The 21854-nt window shown below is 48.0% G+C and overlaps 1 protein-coding gene across 1 annotated transcript; it reads right to left on the reverse strand.

The window, feature by feature from the left end:
• Window positions 1-5710: 5710 nt before the first annotated feature.
• On the reverse strand, window positions 5711-7324 carry LOC120702845 (hydroxycinnamoyltransferase 4-like). The gene has a single exon (XM_039986803.1). It carries the CDS (start codon window positions 7225-7227, stop codon window positions 5929-5931), a length of 1299 nt encoding a protein of 432 aa, XP_039842737.1. The 5' UTR covers window positions 7228-7324; the 3' UTR covers window positions 5711-5928.
• Between the last annotated feature and the right edge of the window lie 14530 nt (window positions 7325-21854).

Here is a 21854-nt window from a genome sequence, read left to right on the forward strand (position 1 = left end):
ACACACACAACGCCTGTTGTTTAATTTCTTGATTTAATTAGTGCTTGAACGGTTTGATGCGTGCTTTAGCTTGCAAAGTTGGAGCTCAGATCACAGGGGGATTGCAAAGCTGGGCTTGATTAGGACTGGTCATATTTTGGCCTGCTTCCCTTCCCATGCCGCTTCCATTTTATTCGTCTCCACCACGCATCTTGGACCAATATTGACTGGCCTGTGATCTGATCGCCACCTGTACGTTGCACGATGCTTTTGACCAGCCGGTGATAAAAACAGCGATATCACTTTTTTAGGATAATTTCACTATTACTAATTAAGTATCATTAGATTCTTTGTTATTAGCTATATTTTCATAGTCCACCAATTTGATGTCATAAATCTTTATATTTCTCTCTATAATTTTGGTCAAACTTTGAGATAGTTTGACTCTTCAAGATTCTTAAAATGACTTATAATTTAGAACGGAGGAAGTACCTCGTGAACTGTTATTAGCAGTAAATTAAACGTAGATTAATAAATCAACCCCTGTGAATTCATATTATTACTCCTCCTGGCATAAGCTAGCCAATCATGAGAAGATTGCAACTTTTCATCGTCAAACATAGAATATTTTCCTGCATAGCAAACGTCAAAAAGGTAGCTGGATGCAAATCTGACCGTTCCCCACTGCCAAAAGAGGGGTTCCGTTAGTGGCACACCCGCACACGTAAAGCAAATCCAAGGGATCAATTTTCCTCGCTTCATGGTGATCATTGGAAACTACCAACCCCCAAATTAACCAGTTTGACAGTTGACTACTCACGACGACGACGACGATGACGACGACGACGACTGGGGGCAGCTGGGTGCTCTCACATTGACGATGAGGTCGACGCAGCCATCATGCCGCTGGAGCGTTCAGCAACCTGCTGCCAATATAATCTTCAACGAGCTGTCGAAGACGCCTGAAGCCCTGAAGGCCTGGACCCTTTTCCGCCACGTTCCATGCTCTGTTAGCCTTTCGATCGCAACCAATCCTTGTCTAGCTGCTTGTCTCTGACGATAAGGTTCTGCCTCAAGTCTCAGCACATGGATGGCCATGGCCATGGCCGTTCACTCGCTTCGACGTCCTTCATCACGCGGCGCGCTTGTGGACGAAGAAGCTAGAATAGATACGTTCAAAGGATGGCAGATGCGGTGTCAGTGTCATGGAGGGACAGGTCTTGCGTAGGTTCTCCGGAATGATCGCCGGCCAGGTGTTCAGAAGATAAGGCTGGTACGGCGCAGCTGATGATCATCAGATCATGGTGTTATGCATGGTCAGAGTTCTCGTTCCCATTGTGCAGAATGCTCGACGAGGACTAGTATATGCTAAGAAGGCTAGCTGATTGCCTAACTCGCTCAAGAATCTCAATCTTGGACCACACGTACGTTGATATGAAAAGTCGACAACAAAGAATCTGTGGATTCTTAGGACGATCGCAGCAGGCCACCGGAGAAGAACAGTCTTTTTTCGACACGAGGGTGCCCCCATTTTCCATTGCATGAACGGAAAATCCGATAGTTCGATACAAGAAACAGAGAAAAGAGGCAACGCCTAAGAGAGTTCTAACATGATTCATACTAGACCGGTAGACCCCCTAGGATGGAGTATCAGGGATTCCCGGATACCCCCAAACACAGTTCGACGTCCAGCAAAGTGTTACAAACAGGCCACCACGCCACCAACGAGACAAAAAAACACACCCCAAATAGAGAAGACTTCTATAGCTAGCCAAACGTCAACAGAGAGACCCGGCGAAACACTCTAGTAACTGTAATGCTTCAAGTAACTTTTGAACATGATCGACATTATATATGATGATTTAAGTAACTACTCCCTCCGTTCCAAAATGTAGGTCATTTTGACATTTCTTGATTCATATATTTTGTTATGTATGTAGACATATAATATATATAGGTGCTTAGCAAACACTATGAATCTAGAAAAGTCAAAACGACCTACATTTTAAAACAGAGGGAGTATGTACTATGTCAGCAAAGGAATTGTACCACAATCTGAAGAAAAAAAACAGTTATATCCCTATTGGCCTGCCCCTGCCAGAAAAACACTGTCGGTTCATAGCACGTACCGGCATGGTATATCTCCAAGATTACCTTCATATATGTACATATACTGCAATTAACTTTTCAATGTGTACTTAGGGAAATGATCAAATGCATGTCATGTCACATACGACTAGGAAATCAGATAAGAGGGGGTAACTACTCCCTCTGCCCACCTTAACACAAGAGATTTTAGTATTTGTATTAGGACAAGTTAAACTGAATAGGGGAAGACACATGTACTCCTCATAAAATCCTTGTGGGCAGATTTTGATTGCCCTGTTTATGGGATTAAATAATTGGTCAGTTACCTAGGTGATTAATGAGATTTGTTAGAGAATTATAATTAAAGAATTAATGTGTGGCCTTCTAATATAGTACCCCCTCCGCTTCAAAATGTAGGTCATTTTGTCTTTTTTAGATTCATAGTATTTGCTATGCATCTAGATATAACATATGTTTAGATACATAGCAAAATATATGAATTTAAAAAAGTCAAAACGATCTACATTTTAAAACGGAGGGAGTATTCAGTAGTACTAGTATTGTGCGCCGTAAAAGTTTATTTTTGATACAGTTTTAACAATAGAACCCCTTATAAGTGTGGATAAAAATTTGAACTGTAGAATCTTTTATATTTATAGACGGGGTAGTAACAAACACGAGGCCTGTTATAGCTTGAGCAGCTGGGAAGGTCAACACAAGGCCTTAGGGCAGTCCCAATGGGGCATTGATGGCCTTAGGGCAGTCCCAATGGGGGCATTGATGGTAGTTTCTATCCCTCTTGATTATAGTGACAACTCAGCAATTTGATGATGTGGCAATGAAGTTATTGTAGAGAGAGAGTATGAAAGGAAGAAATCGTTTCCTCCCTGAGAAACGACGTCCTCACGCGAATCAAAGCAGGAAGAAACTACGGAAAATGCATTGGGGGGGGGGGGGGGGGACTACTGGTTTCCATGGCGCTCCTGATCCGGTACGCGCGCGCCGCTCAACACCGACTCACCGTCCGCCTCGACGCACCTGCCTCACTGCTCTAATCCTCCGCACGCTGCCGCTCGACGCCCGCTTCGTGCGATACTGCTCAACGCCCGCGTCGCAGATGCCGGCCGCTCGACGCCCGTATCGTGGATGTCGCTTTCCCTGCGCCTCTGTCTTCATCTTCCCCGTGGTCGGCCACCGAGCGGGCGTGCTTCGTCTTCATCTAACTTCGTCGCGACCCATCGGCAATGTGCATGTGCGACTGTGCGAGTCCCCTTCTGCTCGAGGACGCGGATGTGCCATGTGCGAGAAGCCAACCGCCGGCGGACGATGCAGCCAACCGGCCAAGCTCCTTCTGGATCCGTGGCGAGGATGTAGGCATGTTCACTGCATATTGATTTAATCCACAGCGGCACAGGCTCGTCCATGCGGCCACGGGTGCAGAGGATCCAGATACGGACCTGGTGAATCATTGGTCAGATCTGTATTTGCTCTCTAGATGAAAAAGCTGCGTTGGGAGAACTAGACCGTGTTTGGTTGCGCTCTTTAAAGTTTTTGAAAAAACATCTTTTTATATTTGAAGCACTAAACATAGACTATTCACAAAAATAATTATAGAACTCGTCTGTAAATCGCGAGGCGAATCTAATGAGCCTAATTAATCCGTCATTAGAGGTTAATTACTGTAGAATTACTGTAGCAATTTAGCATCTAATTACAGCCTAATTAGGTTCATTAGATTCGTCTCGCCATTTACAGACAGCAGTCGCGATGTGTTTTTTATTTCGTCTAGATTTAAGTCTCCATACAGGTGTCGGAAATTTTTTTTGGAATTTTGATTTTTCATCTAAACAAGGGCCTAGTTTCTTGGGACAAAGTCCTAAACTATGAAAACTATTCCTAGTTTGTGCGCTGGGCCTGGGACGGCCCTTAGAGCACGTCCAATAATCGGCCAAACGCCGAACGCGTCAGCTGCCTATCGAGCTGGAGGAGAGAGAGCGCCGAGTTTGTCGCCGCTTCCGTCGCCGAGCACATCTACTGTTCACATACTGTTTATCGCACTGTTTATTGCACTGTTCCAATGTTCATTCACTGTTCACCCGCGCATAAACATTGCAAGAGCTAATCCGCTTGTCGATTTTATTAGCCATGCTCTAAGTTGTCCGTTAACCGAAGTGTCAGAGGTCACAGCCGGTCTGCCCTGCATGCATGCACTTGGACATCCCGCTGCATGCTCCATGGACCAATCCAAACAAAGGTGCCGACCACCAACCCTCTAATCATCCGTTTCCTTCCGATAGGCCCCACCTTGCGTCGGTCGGTTGCATGTGGTATAACCCTGCCGTACATGTCTCTTTCCAGGTTTCATTCATGGGCTTAACTCTTAATTAACTTTGTAATTTCAGACGGACTAATTTAAGGTATTGACAGTGCATCTTGAAAATGAAAAGATACCGTGCTCTCCATCACTTCTTGTAGAAGTAAAACGATGAGAGAGTATCAAAGCAATGGCGGAGATGCATTGTTTGGGCTTGAAGTTCATGTTCACTATCGTTTTTTGAGCCAAACCACCCAAACTACTCCACGGTGAGCCTTGTATTTGGTTCGCTATGAGAAATCGATGCCAATTGCCTACTGTCAAATACTCCATCCGTTTCAAATTATAGATTATTTGACTTTTTTAACATTAAGTTTGACCATTCGTCCTATTCAAAAATTTGTACAAAATATCACTTTCTTTTGTTGTGTCTTGCTTTATCAGTACAAGTTTCAAGAATGACTTAAATTTGACTATGCTTGCACAGATTTTTTGGATAAGACAAATAGTCAAATTTGGAATAAAAAAAATCAAACAACCTATAATTTGGAACGGAGGGAGTATAACAGAATGGCTGGTTAGAGCATCTCCAAGAGTTTGCCATATTTTACTTGACATATCTTGTGTTTTGCCAACTTCTAAAAAGATATACTAAGTAAAAAAAGAGCTTATCTCCAACAGTTTGGCATAATTCACTTGCCAAATCCAGATCTAACTTACATCAGGAACCCTGAGAGAGAAACAAAATTATATTTATGCCCTTCCACCTCTTGAAAACTTAAATCAGGAACCCTTCTCTGTTATTTATTTCTTTTTTCACCCTCCCACCTGACTAGAAACCACGATGTCAACCGCGCGCCGCGCGCGTATATTTACGCACTGGAGGCTGGTTTTTCCCAAGTTGCCAAAAATTGACAAGTCTTTTGCCAAACTGTTGGAGGAGTATTTTTAACGTTTTTGCCAAAAATCAAAGATGACAACTCGGTTTGCCAAACTCTTGGAGATGCTCTTACAATTCATAGTATTCTCTATTATATGACCTTGCTTCTATGGCTGTCTTTTTGAAATTTTAATCATGTGTCCAAGCATGTTCACTAAAAAGAAAACGTACAATTTCCATATTGATGAAATTTTAACGCACTGGGGCTCATAATTCCTTCGTGGTAATCCTGAGCGCGCAGACGCGCAAATCAAATCTCAGCTCGGCCCACTATGGTTTCTCAAATAATTAAGTCGGGGAGTTTTCTACTGATCAGTACACTTGAATATGAAGATGAATGATAGCAATCTGGGACTGAAATACCAAAATATGTGTTCAGTTAGTATCAAAAAAAAAAATGTGTTCAGTTTATTGGTTATATATATTGAAACCCATATAGACATTCAAACATTCACGCATGACTTGGCATCCAAAGACTTCACATCTTAGAACTGAACAGTCTGTCTCGCTCACGTGCATGTACAACAATATGCCATGGACGTTCGTAACCTGCCACGGAACGCCATGAATCAACATTCAACAGTAATATACGCAGTTGTGCATACCCCTACACAACCTCCAGGCGCGCGAGCTCCTCGGCGAAGACCTTCCTGAACTCCGGCATGGTCTCGGGCTCCAGCGACAGCACGAGCGCGAGGCCGCCGCCCTTGCCCGCCGCGTTCAGCACGTACACGAAGCCGCTGTAGTACATGAGCGCCGGCCCCATGAACGCCGGCGCGCCCCAGCCGAAGTCGGAGTCGTGCAGCGACATGCCCATCCAGCTGATGGCGCGCAGGTGCGCCCGCGAGATGCCGCTCCGGGGCAGGTCCATGGCGTCCACGCCCTCCAGGTAGTCCACCAGCGACCGCGCGTAGTCGCCGCCCTGGCTCGTCACCGCGAGCGCGCGCCGCGCGGCGTGGCCGACCGGGTTGGACAGCACCTCCCCGGCCGTGGCGGAGACCGACGTGCGCACCACCGCGTTGCCGAAGTAGCCCGCCGGCAGCGGCGGGTCCAGGCGCGCGCGCATGTCGATCATGGAGTAGAGCCGCGTCTCCGCCTCCGGGGGCAGCGCCCGCGCCCGGCACGCGCACCGCCACACCAGGGCCGCCACGGCGCGGAACGTGGACGCGCCCGGGCACCGCGCCTTGAACGCGCCCACCTGCGCCCTGGTCATGGTGAGGATGGCGCTCGAGTAGTCGGACCCGCCGGCGGCGTCCACCGGCGGCTCCGGGTCGGGCTTGTACTCCGGGTGGTCGTACAGCACCGCGCGCGCGGGGCCGGGGCGCGCCGCGAGCAGGCCGTGGTCGAAGCACGGCGGCACGGGCGCGTCCGCGGCGGCGTCCCCGCGCGCGATGCTCGCCCACGTCTCGAAGAAATGCGCGGCGCCCCGCGCGTCGCACACCGAGTGGTGCATCGCCTGCCCCAGCACGACGCCGCCGCAGCGCAGGTACGTGACCTGCACGAACAGCAGCGCGCACGGCGGGTCCGGCGTGGGCGTCGCGGGCACGAGCAGGTCCCGCATCGCGCGGCACGGCACGAACTCGCGCATCAGGTCGTCCAGCGCGTACCCCGACCGCGCGGTCACGAACACCGCGCCCTCGCCGGTGCAGTCGACCTGGACGCGCCCGGCGCCGTCGACGCCGAGACGTCCGGCGAGCGGGTAGAACGCGACCAGCGCCCTGGCGAGGCTGCCCTTGACGGTGTCCGCGGCGAAGAACCCCGGCTCACCGTTGGACCGGAAGAAGTACACCGTGGGCGTGTACCCGCGGCGCGCGGCGAGGTCCAGGTTGGACAGCCAGAGGCCGCCCGACGGCGTCTCCTCGGCTGGCACGACCACTTCCGACGTCAACACCTCCACCGTCGCCATTGCCTCCGATCGATCCGATCCTCGTGGTGCTGAGGAGCAGCTGGCGATGGGTTCTGGCGAGCATCTCGTCGGCTTAAATAGAGGTGTACGTGAGACAGTCAGCCAGTGTGAGAGGGCTGCGCGCGGTTGGTGATGACTAACGTAACTGACTCCGCTGTGTCGAAGCATCAAAAAAAAAAAAGACTCCGCTGTGTCGAATGTTGACGACGAAGTTTGTCAGGGCATGTAGGAATAGGATGGCTGACTGCTTATAAACGACTGAAAGACTGGTGAAACATGGACGATTGGAATCGAAATCTGCTTCAGTACAGCATTTTATGCACTTAAACAAGGGGACAGTACAGGTCCGTTCTTGTCAGTCATTTTTATTGGTGAGAATGTTATGTCTTGTGGAAAATTTCGTTAGATAGTTTGACAAAAAAATACCCTTAACTTGACAATATGCCTCCAGTACATTATATCATATTGGCCATTTGCACATCAAATCATCACCTAACGTCCTAATATGTGAACTAACCGTCAGCTGCTGGTAAGGTTCGATGTGCTTGAACCTAGCCACTAGGTTTGAGTCCTCGACTCAATTCACATGTGCTTGTATTTTTCTAGATTTATTTCAAAAATTAATCGGCGCAATTCTTTCAGTAGTAAGCAGCAAGTCAAGAAACTAAAAATTAAACTCTCTTGCATTTGTAGAAAACATGCATAAAATCTTATAGTGAGGAGAGGTTTTTCCACTTCAAACACAAAATGTGTAACAAGCACCGAATGTAGAAATGTACGGAACGTTCCATCCTTATGAATGCATCTTCACAACTTAACCCGAGACTGACTGAAAAATGTAGTGTCGTAAATTATACTACGAAATCAACTCTACATCTCTTTGTCTAAAAAAATAGGATAAATTCTATTTTTGGCCATCCAACTCTTGCCCCGGCGCTCCCTCCTCCCACCCCTTCCCCGGCGGCCGCCACCGCTGCTCCCTCCTTCCTCCCCTGCCCCGCCGGCCGCCCCTGCCATTGTCGCCGGCCCTGCTTTGCCGCTTGCCCGGCCCTGCCTCGCCGCCCTTGTTCGTGTCCGGCCGGCTGCCCTGACCCGCCGCGCGAGCGCGGCCCATGGCGTGGCGCCCACGCCCGTGGCGCGTGCACGGCGCGACGCCGCGGCGGCTCGGCACGGCGGCCAGCGGGGGTAGGCGGCCAGGAGGCTAGTGGAGGCAGGGCGCGCGCGCACCAGCTGTCCAAGGGCGCGGCGAAGCTCACTGGCCAAGCGCAGCGTGGGGACCGGCGGCGAGGAGGCGGGGCGACGACGTCCGGCGGTGGTGGCGATGGAGCTCCGCTGAGGAGGACCTGCGGAAGGGGAATCGACCGGGTGAGGACCGGAATCGGTCGAGGAGAGGATGGGGAAGCTCCCTGCGCAACAAATTGAAGGGAGCCTCATCGGAGACGATGAATCGAGGACGGCCGGGGGTGGGGAAGAAGGTTGCGCTGCCAGCGCTGCGCCTCGCCGCCAGGGTGCGCCGGAGAGGAGGGAGGGAGGGGGCGGAGGGCCGCTTGCCCGCACACGTCGGAGAGGAGGGAGGGGGCAGAGGGTCACACGCGCCGGAGAGGAGGGAGGGGCTGGCGGCCTGCCCTGCGCGTGGCGGAGAGAGAAATAGGAGAGAGGGGAAGAAAGAGAGAAATAGAAGAGAGATAAAAAAGATGACAGGTGGGTCCCACCGACATGTGGTAGCCATGTCAGCAAAACTACACCCAAAACCACCAGGATGGCCAAATGTGAATGGTTTTGAGAGTTCGATGGTCAAGGATACCCGGTTTTGGAGTTCAATGGACAAAACCAAACCGAGGCAAGAGTTGGATGGCCAAAAATGGATTTTATCCAAAAAAAATATATACATCTACTATTCTTAAGGCTTCTTGCATAGTATGTCCATGCATGCAAAGAATTTGCTCTTTTGTTTTTCAAGTTCACGCACAGAATTTGTTTCCACATTACAGACACATACATTTCTCACAGCGCATCATTGATAGAAATTAAGGTTGACAGTACAACAAGCATCTTACCGTACGTCCCATGCAGGACCGTCAATAGAAACGGTGTTTCGCTAGAAAAAGAAGAAAGAGGACGGCCGGACCATAGAAATGCATGAACTTTGCTTTTTGTTGAAAAAACAATTCATTTGCTGATCAATTAGCTTTCACTGATGACTCTTATCATGGGCTATATTTTGCATTTTTTGGTTGTAATACCCACCTTCCAGTGAAGTTTTTTTTTTCACACCACGTCCAAGCCTCCAAAGGACCAAGATCAGTTTTTTTTTTCAAAAAAATAAAACATGCTAACTAGGGCATATGCGTTTCACCTAACAGTAAAATAGTATGTGTAATGTGATTCTCGCACATAATGCATGTGACCGATTTTTTTATCGTATAGTATGTGTGAATAGTCTATACACACACGTGAAATATTAATATACGAACCTTAGCAGGAGCGATGATAGGAACAGTGGTTAGCAGCAACCTGCCCCTTTTCTGAGTGTGGTAGTATTAAGCTAGGGGTTAATTTGTTCTTCTACGATCTTTGCTTGTCAAACAACCTACCTAACATTTATATAAAAACATTTTAGCGAGAACTAGTTGAGTAGCAAGCACCTTGGGTGCCGTGCCTGGCTGCCTTGCGCAGGTTATTAGGTAAGGTTCTAATTGACCACTGGTCCTAAATGTCAGGCGCCTCTCAACGCAATACCAATAATTGTACACTGTACATACTCGTTGCGTCCCAAATACCTTGACAAACAAAATACACACACAACATCAGTGGGTTATTTGACAAAAAAATACCTCAATTTGATAATGCCTTCAGTGGATTGTTTTATATTGGCCATTTGTGCATCACATCATCACCTAACATCTTAATATGTGAACTAAGCTTAGCTCAGCTGGAAGGTTTTATGTGATCGAACCTGGCCACCTAGGTTTGAGTCCTCGACTCGACATAGATACTCATATTTTTCTAGATTTATTCTAGAATTTAACCGGCACAATTCTTTTAGTGGTGGCGCCTACTAGGCAGCGTACCCTTTGACGGTGAAGTGCTTGTGGTGACTTCGTCAATCTCATATATCTGCCGACTCAGTCTCTTCGAGTCTCAAAGGTACTCATAAGTGTAGGGTTGGGTGTGTGTTTTCACATGGATGAGTGTGCATGCGTGTTTCTAAGCGTTTGTGCCTATATTGTGTTCCGCAAAAGAAAAACACCCTAATCTTTGAATTTATTATTTACTAGTTAGTTTTTGTATAGAGGGTAAGTCACAAGACTAATATTAAACTTATTGTATTTGTAGAAATTAAAATGGGGAAAATTTTGAATATCTCATAGTGTGGAGGGTTTTCCGCTTTAAACAATAAACACAAAACTTGCAAAATGCAATAACAAACGTAGAGATGTATGGAATGCAGAATCCTTATGAATGTATCTTCACAGCATAACTCCAGGCTGAGTTAAAAATGTGGTGTCGTAAGTGATTCTACCAAATCAACTATGTCGGTACCCTGCAGCTGGGGTACCCACTCCTACTGTGCCAAGACTCGCGTAGTTATCCCTAACTACGCCCTAAGGAGCTGAGCAGCCGGACCCCTGGGGTCCGACTCCATCTCACCGGACCAACGGTCCCGGACCCGCTTCCCGCTCGGGGACGGGTCCGGTGTCACCACGTGTCCTAGAGGTGGAAATACTCAGTACCTGTGGCCGCGGACCCGGACCCCCGCAGGTGAGTCCGGGACCTCCACGTGCCATCCGGACCCCCGCAGGTGGGTCCGGGACCTCCACGTGCCATCCGGACTCCCGCAGATGGGTCATGGACCTCCACGTGCCTATCCGGACCCCCGTGAGCTCTCGGCTCAGCTAGCTGCTCGGGAGGGGTCCGGAGCCACCACGTGTCACGCGGGCGCGGCCGCAAGCCTTCCGCTGGAAGCTCCCTCACCCACCCGCATTAAGTGCGAGTGGTTGAGGTGGGCTCTGCTGCCTCTGGGCACGGGGCAGCTTTTGTCAGTCCACACTAAAGACAAGCATTAAAGACTCAGCGCCGTGCGCATACGCGACGAGTCATGATGACCAGCTACTGACTGGAGCAACAGTGCACACTGCTACAGTGGACTGAGTCAGTAGTTCGGCGCTTCATCATGACCTCGACGCGCGGCTGCAGAGGCTAGACTCTACTCTGACAGGACAGCTCAAGACCATCCCTGGTCAGAAGCTACGACGGAAGCCGACGACGAAGATCTCCGGATCTGTAGCATTTAAGGCTCCGCTGTGTACAATATCAAATATATCGCCGGGCCCACCTGTCGAGGCCCCGCTCAGTGTACGTGCTCCCCTTGACATATAAAAGGGAGAGCACGCCCGCTAGAACACAAGATCCGGAGACTCTCTCAAGACTCAGCTAGACAGACTCAAGCTCTCGCACCTTCTCGTGGGAAGGCAATACAACACACAGTGGACGTAGGGTATTACGCTCCGGCGGCCCGAACCACTCTAAATCCTGCTGTGTTCCTCGTGTTCTTGAGTGAGATCGATCTAAGACTAGCTACCCCCTGAGTACACACCCTCTGGGCTAGGGCGGGTGCCTTCCGCCACCCGGCCGTGGTTTGCAGCACCACGACATTTGGCGCGCCAGGTAGGGGGCTTCTAGCTAGTCGCAGTTCGTCTCTTGCCCATCTCCATGGCTCGGGTGGTTGAGCACTCCCACCACCACGGCGACGTGGAGATGACGGAGGGTGTGGCGTCATCCGCGCCACACGCCTCTCGCCTTCCTGCGCCAGGGGCAGCCGTGCCCGTGGAGCAGCCACCGTCGGCAAGAGTCAGGGCGCCCGTCAAGGGCCCCCTCACAAGCTACGAGCGGCGGAGCGACAAATCCCAACTCGCAGCGTACCTCACTCATGAGAGGAAGCCCGCTCCGGCGGAAAGCCGACTCCGGTCGCACCAAGCCCGCTCCGGCGGAAAGCCGACTCCGGTCGCACCAAGCCCGCTCCGGCGGAAAGCCGACTCCGGTCGCACCAAGCCCGCTCCAGCGAAAAGCCCACTCCGGTCGCACTAAGCCGACTCTGGTGGCTTTCTCCGGCGGAAAGCCGACTCCGGTCGCACCCCCGACTCTACATCTCTGTAAGTCCTACCCTTAGAGGCCCAGCAAGGAATAAAACATTTTCCTTTGTAACTAGGTAGTACTTCCGTGTGGTCCAGTCCGGTGAGCCTCCCCCGTGGAGGGGTCCGGACCTCTGCGAACCAGGTTCAGGGAAGCGTACTCACCCTCCGGGGAGGTCCGGAGCCGTGTAGCCGCTTAGCCTGGTTCCGTACCCTAAGCCTGCATGCTCTACCTCCTTAGGGCGAGTACCGTAGTACCTAAGACTGGGGGCCCGGGGGTCCGGACAGCTCCGGCCTCATAAACCCGTGTTCTGGCTTACATCGCACATCTCATGTACATCTAGTTATAAAGAAAAAGTTTATTCTCAGTTCGCCTCTAAGGATGTTACATTCCAATTTCAATTTACGCATTCTGTTTGCGCTGACCCCCACGTGGCTTCTTACTCTTGTGCGGTGATTGTGGTCCGAATTGAGTTGGCTAGTTAGTGACTTAGCTCGAGACCCCTCATGGAAGAGAGGGGTTCGGACCCCTGGGAACCTGCAGGTTCAGGGAAGCGCACTCATTATCCGGGGAGGTCCGGAGCCGTGTAGCCGCTTAGCCTGGTTCCATACCCTAAGCCTGCACGCACCACCTCCTGTGAATGAGTGCCGTAGTACCTAGGACTGGGAACCTGGAGGTCCGGACTTTCTCTTAACCTAAAGGCCGGCCCCTTGAGCTCCGTTCACTGAACCTAGCTGTCTATCTCAAAGGATTACAGCCAACAGGATTTGGGACCCGTGGGCACGCTACTAAGCATCTACCTTGAGTCATGTGCAGGTCCAAACGTGATGATGCAGCAGGTGACCCAAAGGATGGACGATGCAGGACAAGACCCTTGCGGCGCGCACCGCTGGGCGCTAGAAGCAGCCAAGTTGCTCACAGTAATGGCCCCACCTGCGGGTTCGTTGCCTCTCCCGAGGCAGGCCCGGGGGCCACTGTCGGTACCCTGCAGCTGGGGTACCCACTCCTACTGTGCCAAGACTCGCGTAGTTATCCGTAACTACGCCCTAAGGAGCTGAGCAGCCGGACCCCTGGGGTCCGACTCCATCTCACCGGACCAACGGTCCCGGACCCGCTTCCCGCTCGGGGACGGGTCCGGTGTCACCACGTGTCCTAGAGGTGGAAATACTCAGTACCTGTGGCCGCGGACCCGGACCCCCGCAGGTGGGTCCGGGACCTCCACGTGCCATCCGAACTCCCGCAGATGGGTCCTGGACCTCCACGTGCCTATCCGGACCCCCGTGAGCTCTCGGCTCAGCTAGCTGCTCGGGAGGGGTCCGGAGCCACCACGTGTCACGCGGCCGCGGCCGCAAGCCTTCCGCTGGAAGCTCCCTCACCCACCCGCATTAAGTGCGAGTGGTTGAGGTGGGCTCTGCTGCCTCTGGGCAGGGGGCAGCTTTTGTCAGTCCACACTAAAGACAAGCATTAAAGACTCAGCGCCGTGCGCATACGCGACGAGTCATGATGACCAGCTACTGACTGGAGCAACAGTGCACACTGCTACAGTGGATTGCGTCAGTAGTTCGGCGCTTCATCATGACCTCGACGCGCGGCTGCAGAGGCTAGACTCTACTCTGACAGGACAGCTCAAGACCATCCCTGGTCAGAAGCTACGACGGAAGCCGACGACGAAGATCTCCGGATCTGTAGCATTTAAGGCTCCGCTGTGTACAATTAGCGCTGGACGAAAAACTCGTAACTCGCTAGCTCGCTCGACTCGCTCGTTAATGGCTCGGCTCGAGCTCGACTCGTTTTATAATGAGCCAGCTCGTTTTATAACAAGCCAGCTCGTTTTATAACGAGCCAGCTCGAGCTGGCTCGCGAGCCGCTCGCGAGCCATAACGAGCCAGTTAATTATGAAGCCAGCAAATTTAAATGGGTGCATTGTTAAAGAAAAAAAATTCTAATGACTCATATTTGAAGAAAATGAGTGCTGCAATGTTAAACAAATTTGATAAATATTTGGAAGAGAAGAACAATGTCATGGTTATTGCTACAATCCTTGACCCTAAGTTTAAAATGATATATATTCAGTTCTATTTTAGTCAGCTTTATGACTCCTCAAGGTATGAACAAGAGGTTGCTTATATAAAAAATGAGTTAGAATAGTTGTATAAGAAGCAAGAATTGGAACAATGCTGGAAAATGGGTAAGAAGAGCAGCATAAGAAGCAAGAATTGGAACGAGCCAAACGAGCTATAACGAGCCAAACGAGCCATACTCTGTGATGATGTGTGTTCATATTGTCTCTCTACATTGGCTCGCGAGCCAAACGAGCTAGCTCGAGCTCGCTAACGAGCCGAGCCGAGCTAGCCTGCTGGCTCGTTAGTATAACGAGCCGAGCCGAGCCAATATGTTAACGAGCCGAGCTATAACGAGCCGAGCCATAACGAGCCGAGCTGGCTTGATATCCAGCCCTATGTACAATATCAAATATATCGCCGGGCCCACCTGTCGAGGCCCCGCTCAGTGTACGTGCTCCCCTTGACATATAAAAGGGAGAGCACGCCCGTTAGAACACAAGATCCGGAGACTCTCTCAAGACTCAGCTAGACAGACTCAAGCTCTCGCACCTTCTCGTGGGAAGGCAATACAACACACAGTGGACGTAGGGTATTTTGATCCGGCGGCCCGAACCACTCTAAATCCTGCTGTGTTCCTCGTGTTCTTGAGTGAGATCGATCTAAGACTAGCTACCCCCTGAGTACACACCCTCTGGGCTAGGGCGGGTGCCTTCCGCCACCCGGCCGTGGTTTGCAGCACCACGACAAACTCTACATCTAGGCTTCTTAATAAGGGCTCTTGGATAATATTAATATGTCCATCCATGCAAAGAATTTGCTTTTTTTTTTGCAAGTTCACGAAGAGCAAGAGTTTTTGTTACCACACTACAGATGCATACACTTATCACGCTACTGCATCAATAGATATTAAGACTGGCAGTTATAACAATGTTTACCACTGAAAAACAACATATTAATAAGACAAAAAGGACGGTAAACCTGTAGTTCGATTCATGGTGGTTTGGCTCTCTCAGTCTCTCTCTCTCTCACGCATAAGTTATGAGGAGCATCTTAGCACAATGAAGAACAATGACAAAAACCACAACGCGTTTCAGTTCAACGGTGCTATAGGATCGGAGAGATGGCCTTGGGAAAATGGCCAACGCGGCGACACTGAGGAATGGTCAGCGTTTCAGTTACTAACCAATGATCTTTCACTGGTGACCCTTATCAGTTTTTTTTACATTTTTTTTTGCTGTAATATGCGCCTTTCAGTGATTCTTTCTTCCTTGAAAAATTTACATCCTCATCATGCAAAGTTAGCACCTATTATACGTTCTCTTTCTGCAATGTAGAAATCACCAGGATACCAATTTTCCCTGAAAGGTAGGAAAACTGCCGCCTGCTGTAAAGTTTAGACTCTGCTGGATCCTGGATGCTAAAACACCGAAGAAGCGATGCTGCCAATTGCCCAATTCTGTTCTGTCTTGGAAAATCAGAGCAGTCAAAGTCACTACCAAACTGTCTATTTTTGAAATGTGAAAAATGGGTACCAAAGTAACCGTGAACGACTTTGCATGATACAGTCGCCCTGAAGTCATGCCCATGGCTACACCTACGAGCTAAGTGTGCAAGCATCTTGTCTATTTTCCAGTAAACACGTAGCCCTCTTTCATGGTAGGATGTCACAGCTTACGATCAGATTGTATCAGATTCACTGGGAAATCCACTATTTTATTTTTTTAAAAAAACTAACGGATTGCTTCGTGGCAAGGACATCGCACCAGGTTCCGTTGAAAAAAGAAGCACATACTCGCACGCATGCAGCTTTCTTGCGTAGATGAGCGTGACCCAATAATGTCTTGTGTTTGGTAGGAGAGGAAGTGTGTGCTGGATTATTATACTTAATTAGTACCAGCTACTTATTATAAGTGAACACTCATGACTACTACTTATGATATGATGGAGTGTTATGACTCCTTTCCAGCCGTTGCATGACACAAATATACTTTTTCATAAAACACAAAAATACCAAGCTCACTCTCGAAAAGCGAAAATTCTTCGCATAACACAATTAATTTTCCCTGGAATTCCTGCGTTCCAAACATGTCCTGTGCACAATGCTCTCTCTTTTCTGTTCTTATAGTTTGCTGATCAAATCTGCCCTGAACTACCAAGTGTACATTCAGATGACGTGTGGTTGCTCAGATGACAGTACCCTAGAAAGTGCAAGGAAACCGGAAACTTGCATGCGCCAATCGATACGTTTGGTCGAGTTGCTAAATCTGCTCGCGTCCACCTTTTGAATTCCCATGAGGCCGACGCCAAGCCGCCGGAATTTGCAGTCAAAAAGCAGGGACAGAACTTCTCGGCTTCACTGAGCTACCGGCAGTATTCAAGTCTCAGCTGCTCACATTCCTTCTCAATTGCAGGGACAGAAATTCTAAAGCCTGCAATGATCGGCGCCACAATTAAGGAAGGGATGTGCTTTTATTGAAGATGATGAATGGAAGAAAGATTCAAGGATGAAAAGGAACTCGATCTCTGCATTTTTTTTATAGAAGTGCAGATGGAGGAGTTGGTGAGGAGGGTACTTGTCTGACAAAGAAAGGCTAATGGCCCTGGGAACTGGAAGCTAGGGCCGCCTAGTGCTCTGGACTCTCGCGGAATTCTAACTAAACAATGCCACTTGAGCTCTACGTGCACGGCCTAGCTTGGCCCTCTAATTTTTCTTCCTCTAGCTCGTGCACAACAGAGCAAACACAATCTAGAACCTACTGGGATACAAATCCAAACACAATCTAGATGCTTCTATAAGGGTTAGGAAACTAGTCAAGGAATGACACTCTGTTCTATAGCCACGATAAGAACTTTTCATGAGCTACAAAGTTTTTAGCTACTGGAACTCAGGCTATGCAACTAGCAGGCGCCATCACTGCTTCTTCCAGGACGGTGGAGCTGACAGTGGTGGCTGTCGTCGTTCCGGCCGCCGGAGAAAGTTGACGATGGCAGTGTGATCACACACCCCAGACCGACGACCGGCTTCGCTGCTCGGCATGGTGCACGTAAGCACGCTGTACGACCTTGGCCCTCGCACTTTCCACGCTGCCCGGTAGGCCTGATAATGGGTTGGGTTGAAATAAGTTTTATGGGGTGGGTTTTGAAATGGAGTGTGTTTGGATGATTTAAAATGGGTTGTATTAGTTAATGGGGTGGGTCGGGGCGGGTTCTATATAAATGCGGATTGGGGTGGGTTGAAATGGATATTTTTTACAAAATAGTATAACTATATATAAATGTGGGTCCCACGTGAGAGCTAGACTCTGAAATTAAAACCACGTGTTTATATCAGAAAATTTTATCGAAATTGACTGAATTTTGTTGGAGATGACTCAGTACGACTGGCAGCTATTTTGTGCAAAGCAGTGTGGCTAGAACTACCTGCGGGCCCCACATGAAGAGCCGGACCCTGGAATTAAAACCTCGCGTTCACACTATAAAATTTTATCGAAATTGACTGAAATTTGTTGGAGATGACTCAGTATGACTGGCAGCTACTCTGTGCAAAGCAGCGTGGCTAGAACTACACGTGGGCTCCACATCAAGAGCCGGACCCTAGAATTAAAATCTCGCGTTCACACTATAAAATTTTATCGAAATTGACTGAAATTTGTTGGAGATGACTCAGTACGACTGGCAGTTACTCTGTGCAAAGCAGCGTGGCTAGAACTACACGTGGGCTCCACATGAAGAGCCGGACCCTGGAATTAAAACCTCGCGTTCACACTATAAAATTTTATCGAAATTGACTGAAATTTGTTGGAGATGACTCAATACGACTGGCAGCTACTCTGTGCAAAGCAGCGTGGCTAGAACTACACGTGGGCTCCACATCAAGAGCCGTACCCTAGAATTAAAACCTCGCGTTCACACTATAAAATTTTATCGAAATTGACTGAAATTTGTTGGAGATGACTCAGTACGACTGGCAATTACTCTGTGCAAAGCAGCGTGGCTAGAACTACACGTGGGCTCCACATCAAGAGTCGGACCCTAGAATTAAAATCTCGCATTCACACTATAAAATTTTATCGAAATTGACTGAAATTTGTTGGAGATGACTCAGTATGACTGGCAGCTACTCTGTGCAAAATAGCGTGGCTAGAACTATACGTGGGCTCCACATCAAGAGCCGGACCCTGGAATTAAAACCTCGCGTTCACACTATAAAATTTTATCGAAATTGACTGAAATTTTTAGAGACGAGTCAATATGACTGACAGATACTCTGTGCAAAGTAGTGTGGCTAGACATATATGTGGTCTCCACATTAAGAGTAGAACCACTAAATTCCTCTGCATAGTAGAATCCATGGGTTTTTATGGGTTACCCGCTTATAATGGGGCGGGTTGGTTAGAGTTGAGAAATTAACTAATTGGGTTGAGTGGGGTTGTGTATGTAAATATGTTAATTTTGGGTGGGGTTGGGTATGGTGCGGGTTCCAACCCATTAGCAGGGTTAAGTTTGCAAATGTGAAAATTATATGAATAGATTTGTCTTGAAAAATATTTTCATAAAAATATACATATACCACTTTTTCATAAATATTTTTATAATATCAAGTGGTCAAAGTTGTGTTTTGGAGACCGTGTCGTTGTCCTAAACGTCAAGTTTTATGGGTACGGAGGGAGTATGCACTTATATAAGATATATCGATACCAAGAAGAAAAAGGCTGCAAGTTCATAATATCCTAAAGAATTAAATATTAAGTCTGCAAGTTCATAATATCCTAAAAATTAAATACTGAGTCAGATTGGTGTGGCATGTTTGGAATTTAGTAGTAGTTATTGTAATGAATATTTTGCCGGCAGCTGGCATGTGGATGTTTGTGCTAATGAGATGGATGGAGCTGGAATATAATATGCGCACTGTCAGCGAAACTAATGGTGGATATATAACAAGCTGTAGCTAGTACTTGAGCATGCCAGCAATTGGATCAAGGCTGCCTTGCCTGAGTAGTTTTAAGATGCTATCTGTCGGTTGCAATGGCTTATGCATGCATCCATCACATCTCGATACAACTTTTAAAGTTTTTTTCTTTAGGTACACCAATTAAATAAATTAGGAAGAAAAAAGGCTGCAAGTTCATAATATCCTAAAAAAATTAAATACCGAGTCTGATTGGTGTGGCCTGTTTGGAATTTAGTAGTAATTATTGTAATGAATACCGGCAGCTGGCATGTGGAGGTTTGTGCTAATGAGATGGATGGAGCTTGAATATAATGTGCACACTAGCAGCGAAACTAAGAGCAAAGCTAATAAAAACGCCCACTTGCTGGCGTCTCGGCCCTGGCTTGCAGCGGTGGTAGGAGGGCCCCACGTCTGGCGCACGGCTTGCAGCCAATAGCAGGCGCTCCATCACCTCTACGCCAGCTTAAGCGGGCGAGTGGGGAATCGCTCGCATGTTTCTCTCTCTTCACTTTTTCCTCTGCCACGTTGTATTGCGCCAGCTTCTCGCCGATCAGTATACTTGCTCTAATGATGAATATATAACAACCTGTAGCTAGTACTTGAGCATACCAGCAATTGGATAAGGCTGCCTAGGCTGAGTAGTTTTAAGATGCTATCTATCGGTTGCAATTAATGGCTTATGCATGCATCCATCACGGCCATGTTTGGTTTAGGTGTGTAAAAGTTTTGATGAGAGAGAAATGATGCTTTGACCATTAATTAGGGGTATTAAATAAAGTCTAATTATAAAATTACCTCCACAACTATGGTACTGTAGCAGTTGCTCTAGCTAATGAGGTCTTTGACCGCACGATTAGAAGATGATTGTGTGCGGTTACTGTAGCATCACTGTAGCCAATTATGATGAAACTTGGCTCATTAGATTCGTCTCGAAAAGTTACACCCATTTCTAAAAAGGTTTTGCAAATAAACTTCGTTTAGTACTTCATGCATGCATTCGTCTTTTTGTGAAAAAAATTTGATGCATTCATCCAAACATGGCCCACATCTCGATACAACTTTTAAAGTTTTTTCTTTAGGTACACCAACTAGGACACGGCCTTGAGATGTACTCCCTCCGTACCTATAAAACTTGGCGTTTTGGACAAAACTTGGGTCAAACATTGGGAATATAAATCATCAATAACTTTTAAGTTGATGAGTTTGCATAGGCCTGATAATGGGTTGGGTTGAAATGGGTTTTATGGGGTGGGTTTTGAAATGGAGTGTGTTTGGATGATTTAAAATGGGTTGTATTAGTTAATGGGGTGGGTCGGGGCGGGTTCTATATAAATGCGGGTTGGGGTGGGTTGAAATGGATATTTTTTACAAAATAGTATAACTATATATAAATGTGGGTCCCACGTGAGAGCTGGACTCTGAAATTAAAACCACGTGTTTATATCAGAAAATTTTATCGAAATTGACTGAATTTTGTTGGAGATGACTCAGTACGACTGGCAGCTATTTTGTGCAAAGCAGTGTGGCTAGAACTACCTGTGGGCCCCACATGAAGAGCCGGACCCTGAAATTAAAACCTCGTGTTCACACTATAAAATTTTATCGAAATTGACTGAAATTTGTTGGAGATGACTCAGTACGACTGGCAGCTACTCTGTGCAAAGCAGCGTGGCTAGAACTACACGTGGGCTCCACATTAAGAGTCGGACCCTAGAATTAAAATCTCGCGTTCACACTATAAAATTTTATCGAAATTGACTGAAATTTGTTGGAGATGACTCAGTACGACTGGCAGTTACTCTGTGCAAAGCAGCATGACTAGAACTACACGTGGGCTCCACATGAAGAGCCGGACCCTGGAATTAAAACCTCGCGTTCACACTATAAAATTTTATCGAAATTGACTGAAATTTGTTGGAGATGACTCAGTACGACTGGCAGCTACTCTGTGCAAAGCAGCGTGGCTAGAACTACACGTGGGCTCCACATCAAGAGCCGTACCCTAGAATTAAAACCTCGCATTCACACTATAAAATTTTATCGAAATTGACTGAAATTTGTTGGAGATGACTCAGTACGACTGGCAGTTACTCTGTGCAAAGCAGCGTGGCTAGAACTACACGTGGGCTCCACATCAAGAGTCGGACCCTAGAATTAAAATCTCGCGTTCACACTATAAAATTTTATCGAAATTGACTGAAATTTGTTGGAGATGACTCAGTATGACTGACAGCTACTCTGTGCAAAATAGCGTGGCTAGAACTATACGTGGGCTCCACATCAAGAGCCGGACCCTGGAATTAAAACCTCGCGTTCACACTATAAAATTTTATCGAAATTGACTGAAATTTTTAGAGATGAGTCAATATGACTGACAGATACTCTGTGCAAAGTAGTGTGGCTAGACATATATATGGTCTCCATATTAAGTGTAGAACCACTAAATTCCTCTGCATAGTAGAACCCATGAGTTTTTATGG

This window comes from Panicum virgatum, chromosome 4K (genome assembly GCF_016808335.1).
Source record: "Panicum virgatum strain AP13 chromosome 4K, P.virgatum_v5, whole genome shotgun sequence".
NCBI classification, from domain to species: Eukaryota; Viridiplantae; Streptophyta; class Magnoliopsida; order Poales; family Poaceae; genus Panicum; species Panicum virgatum.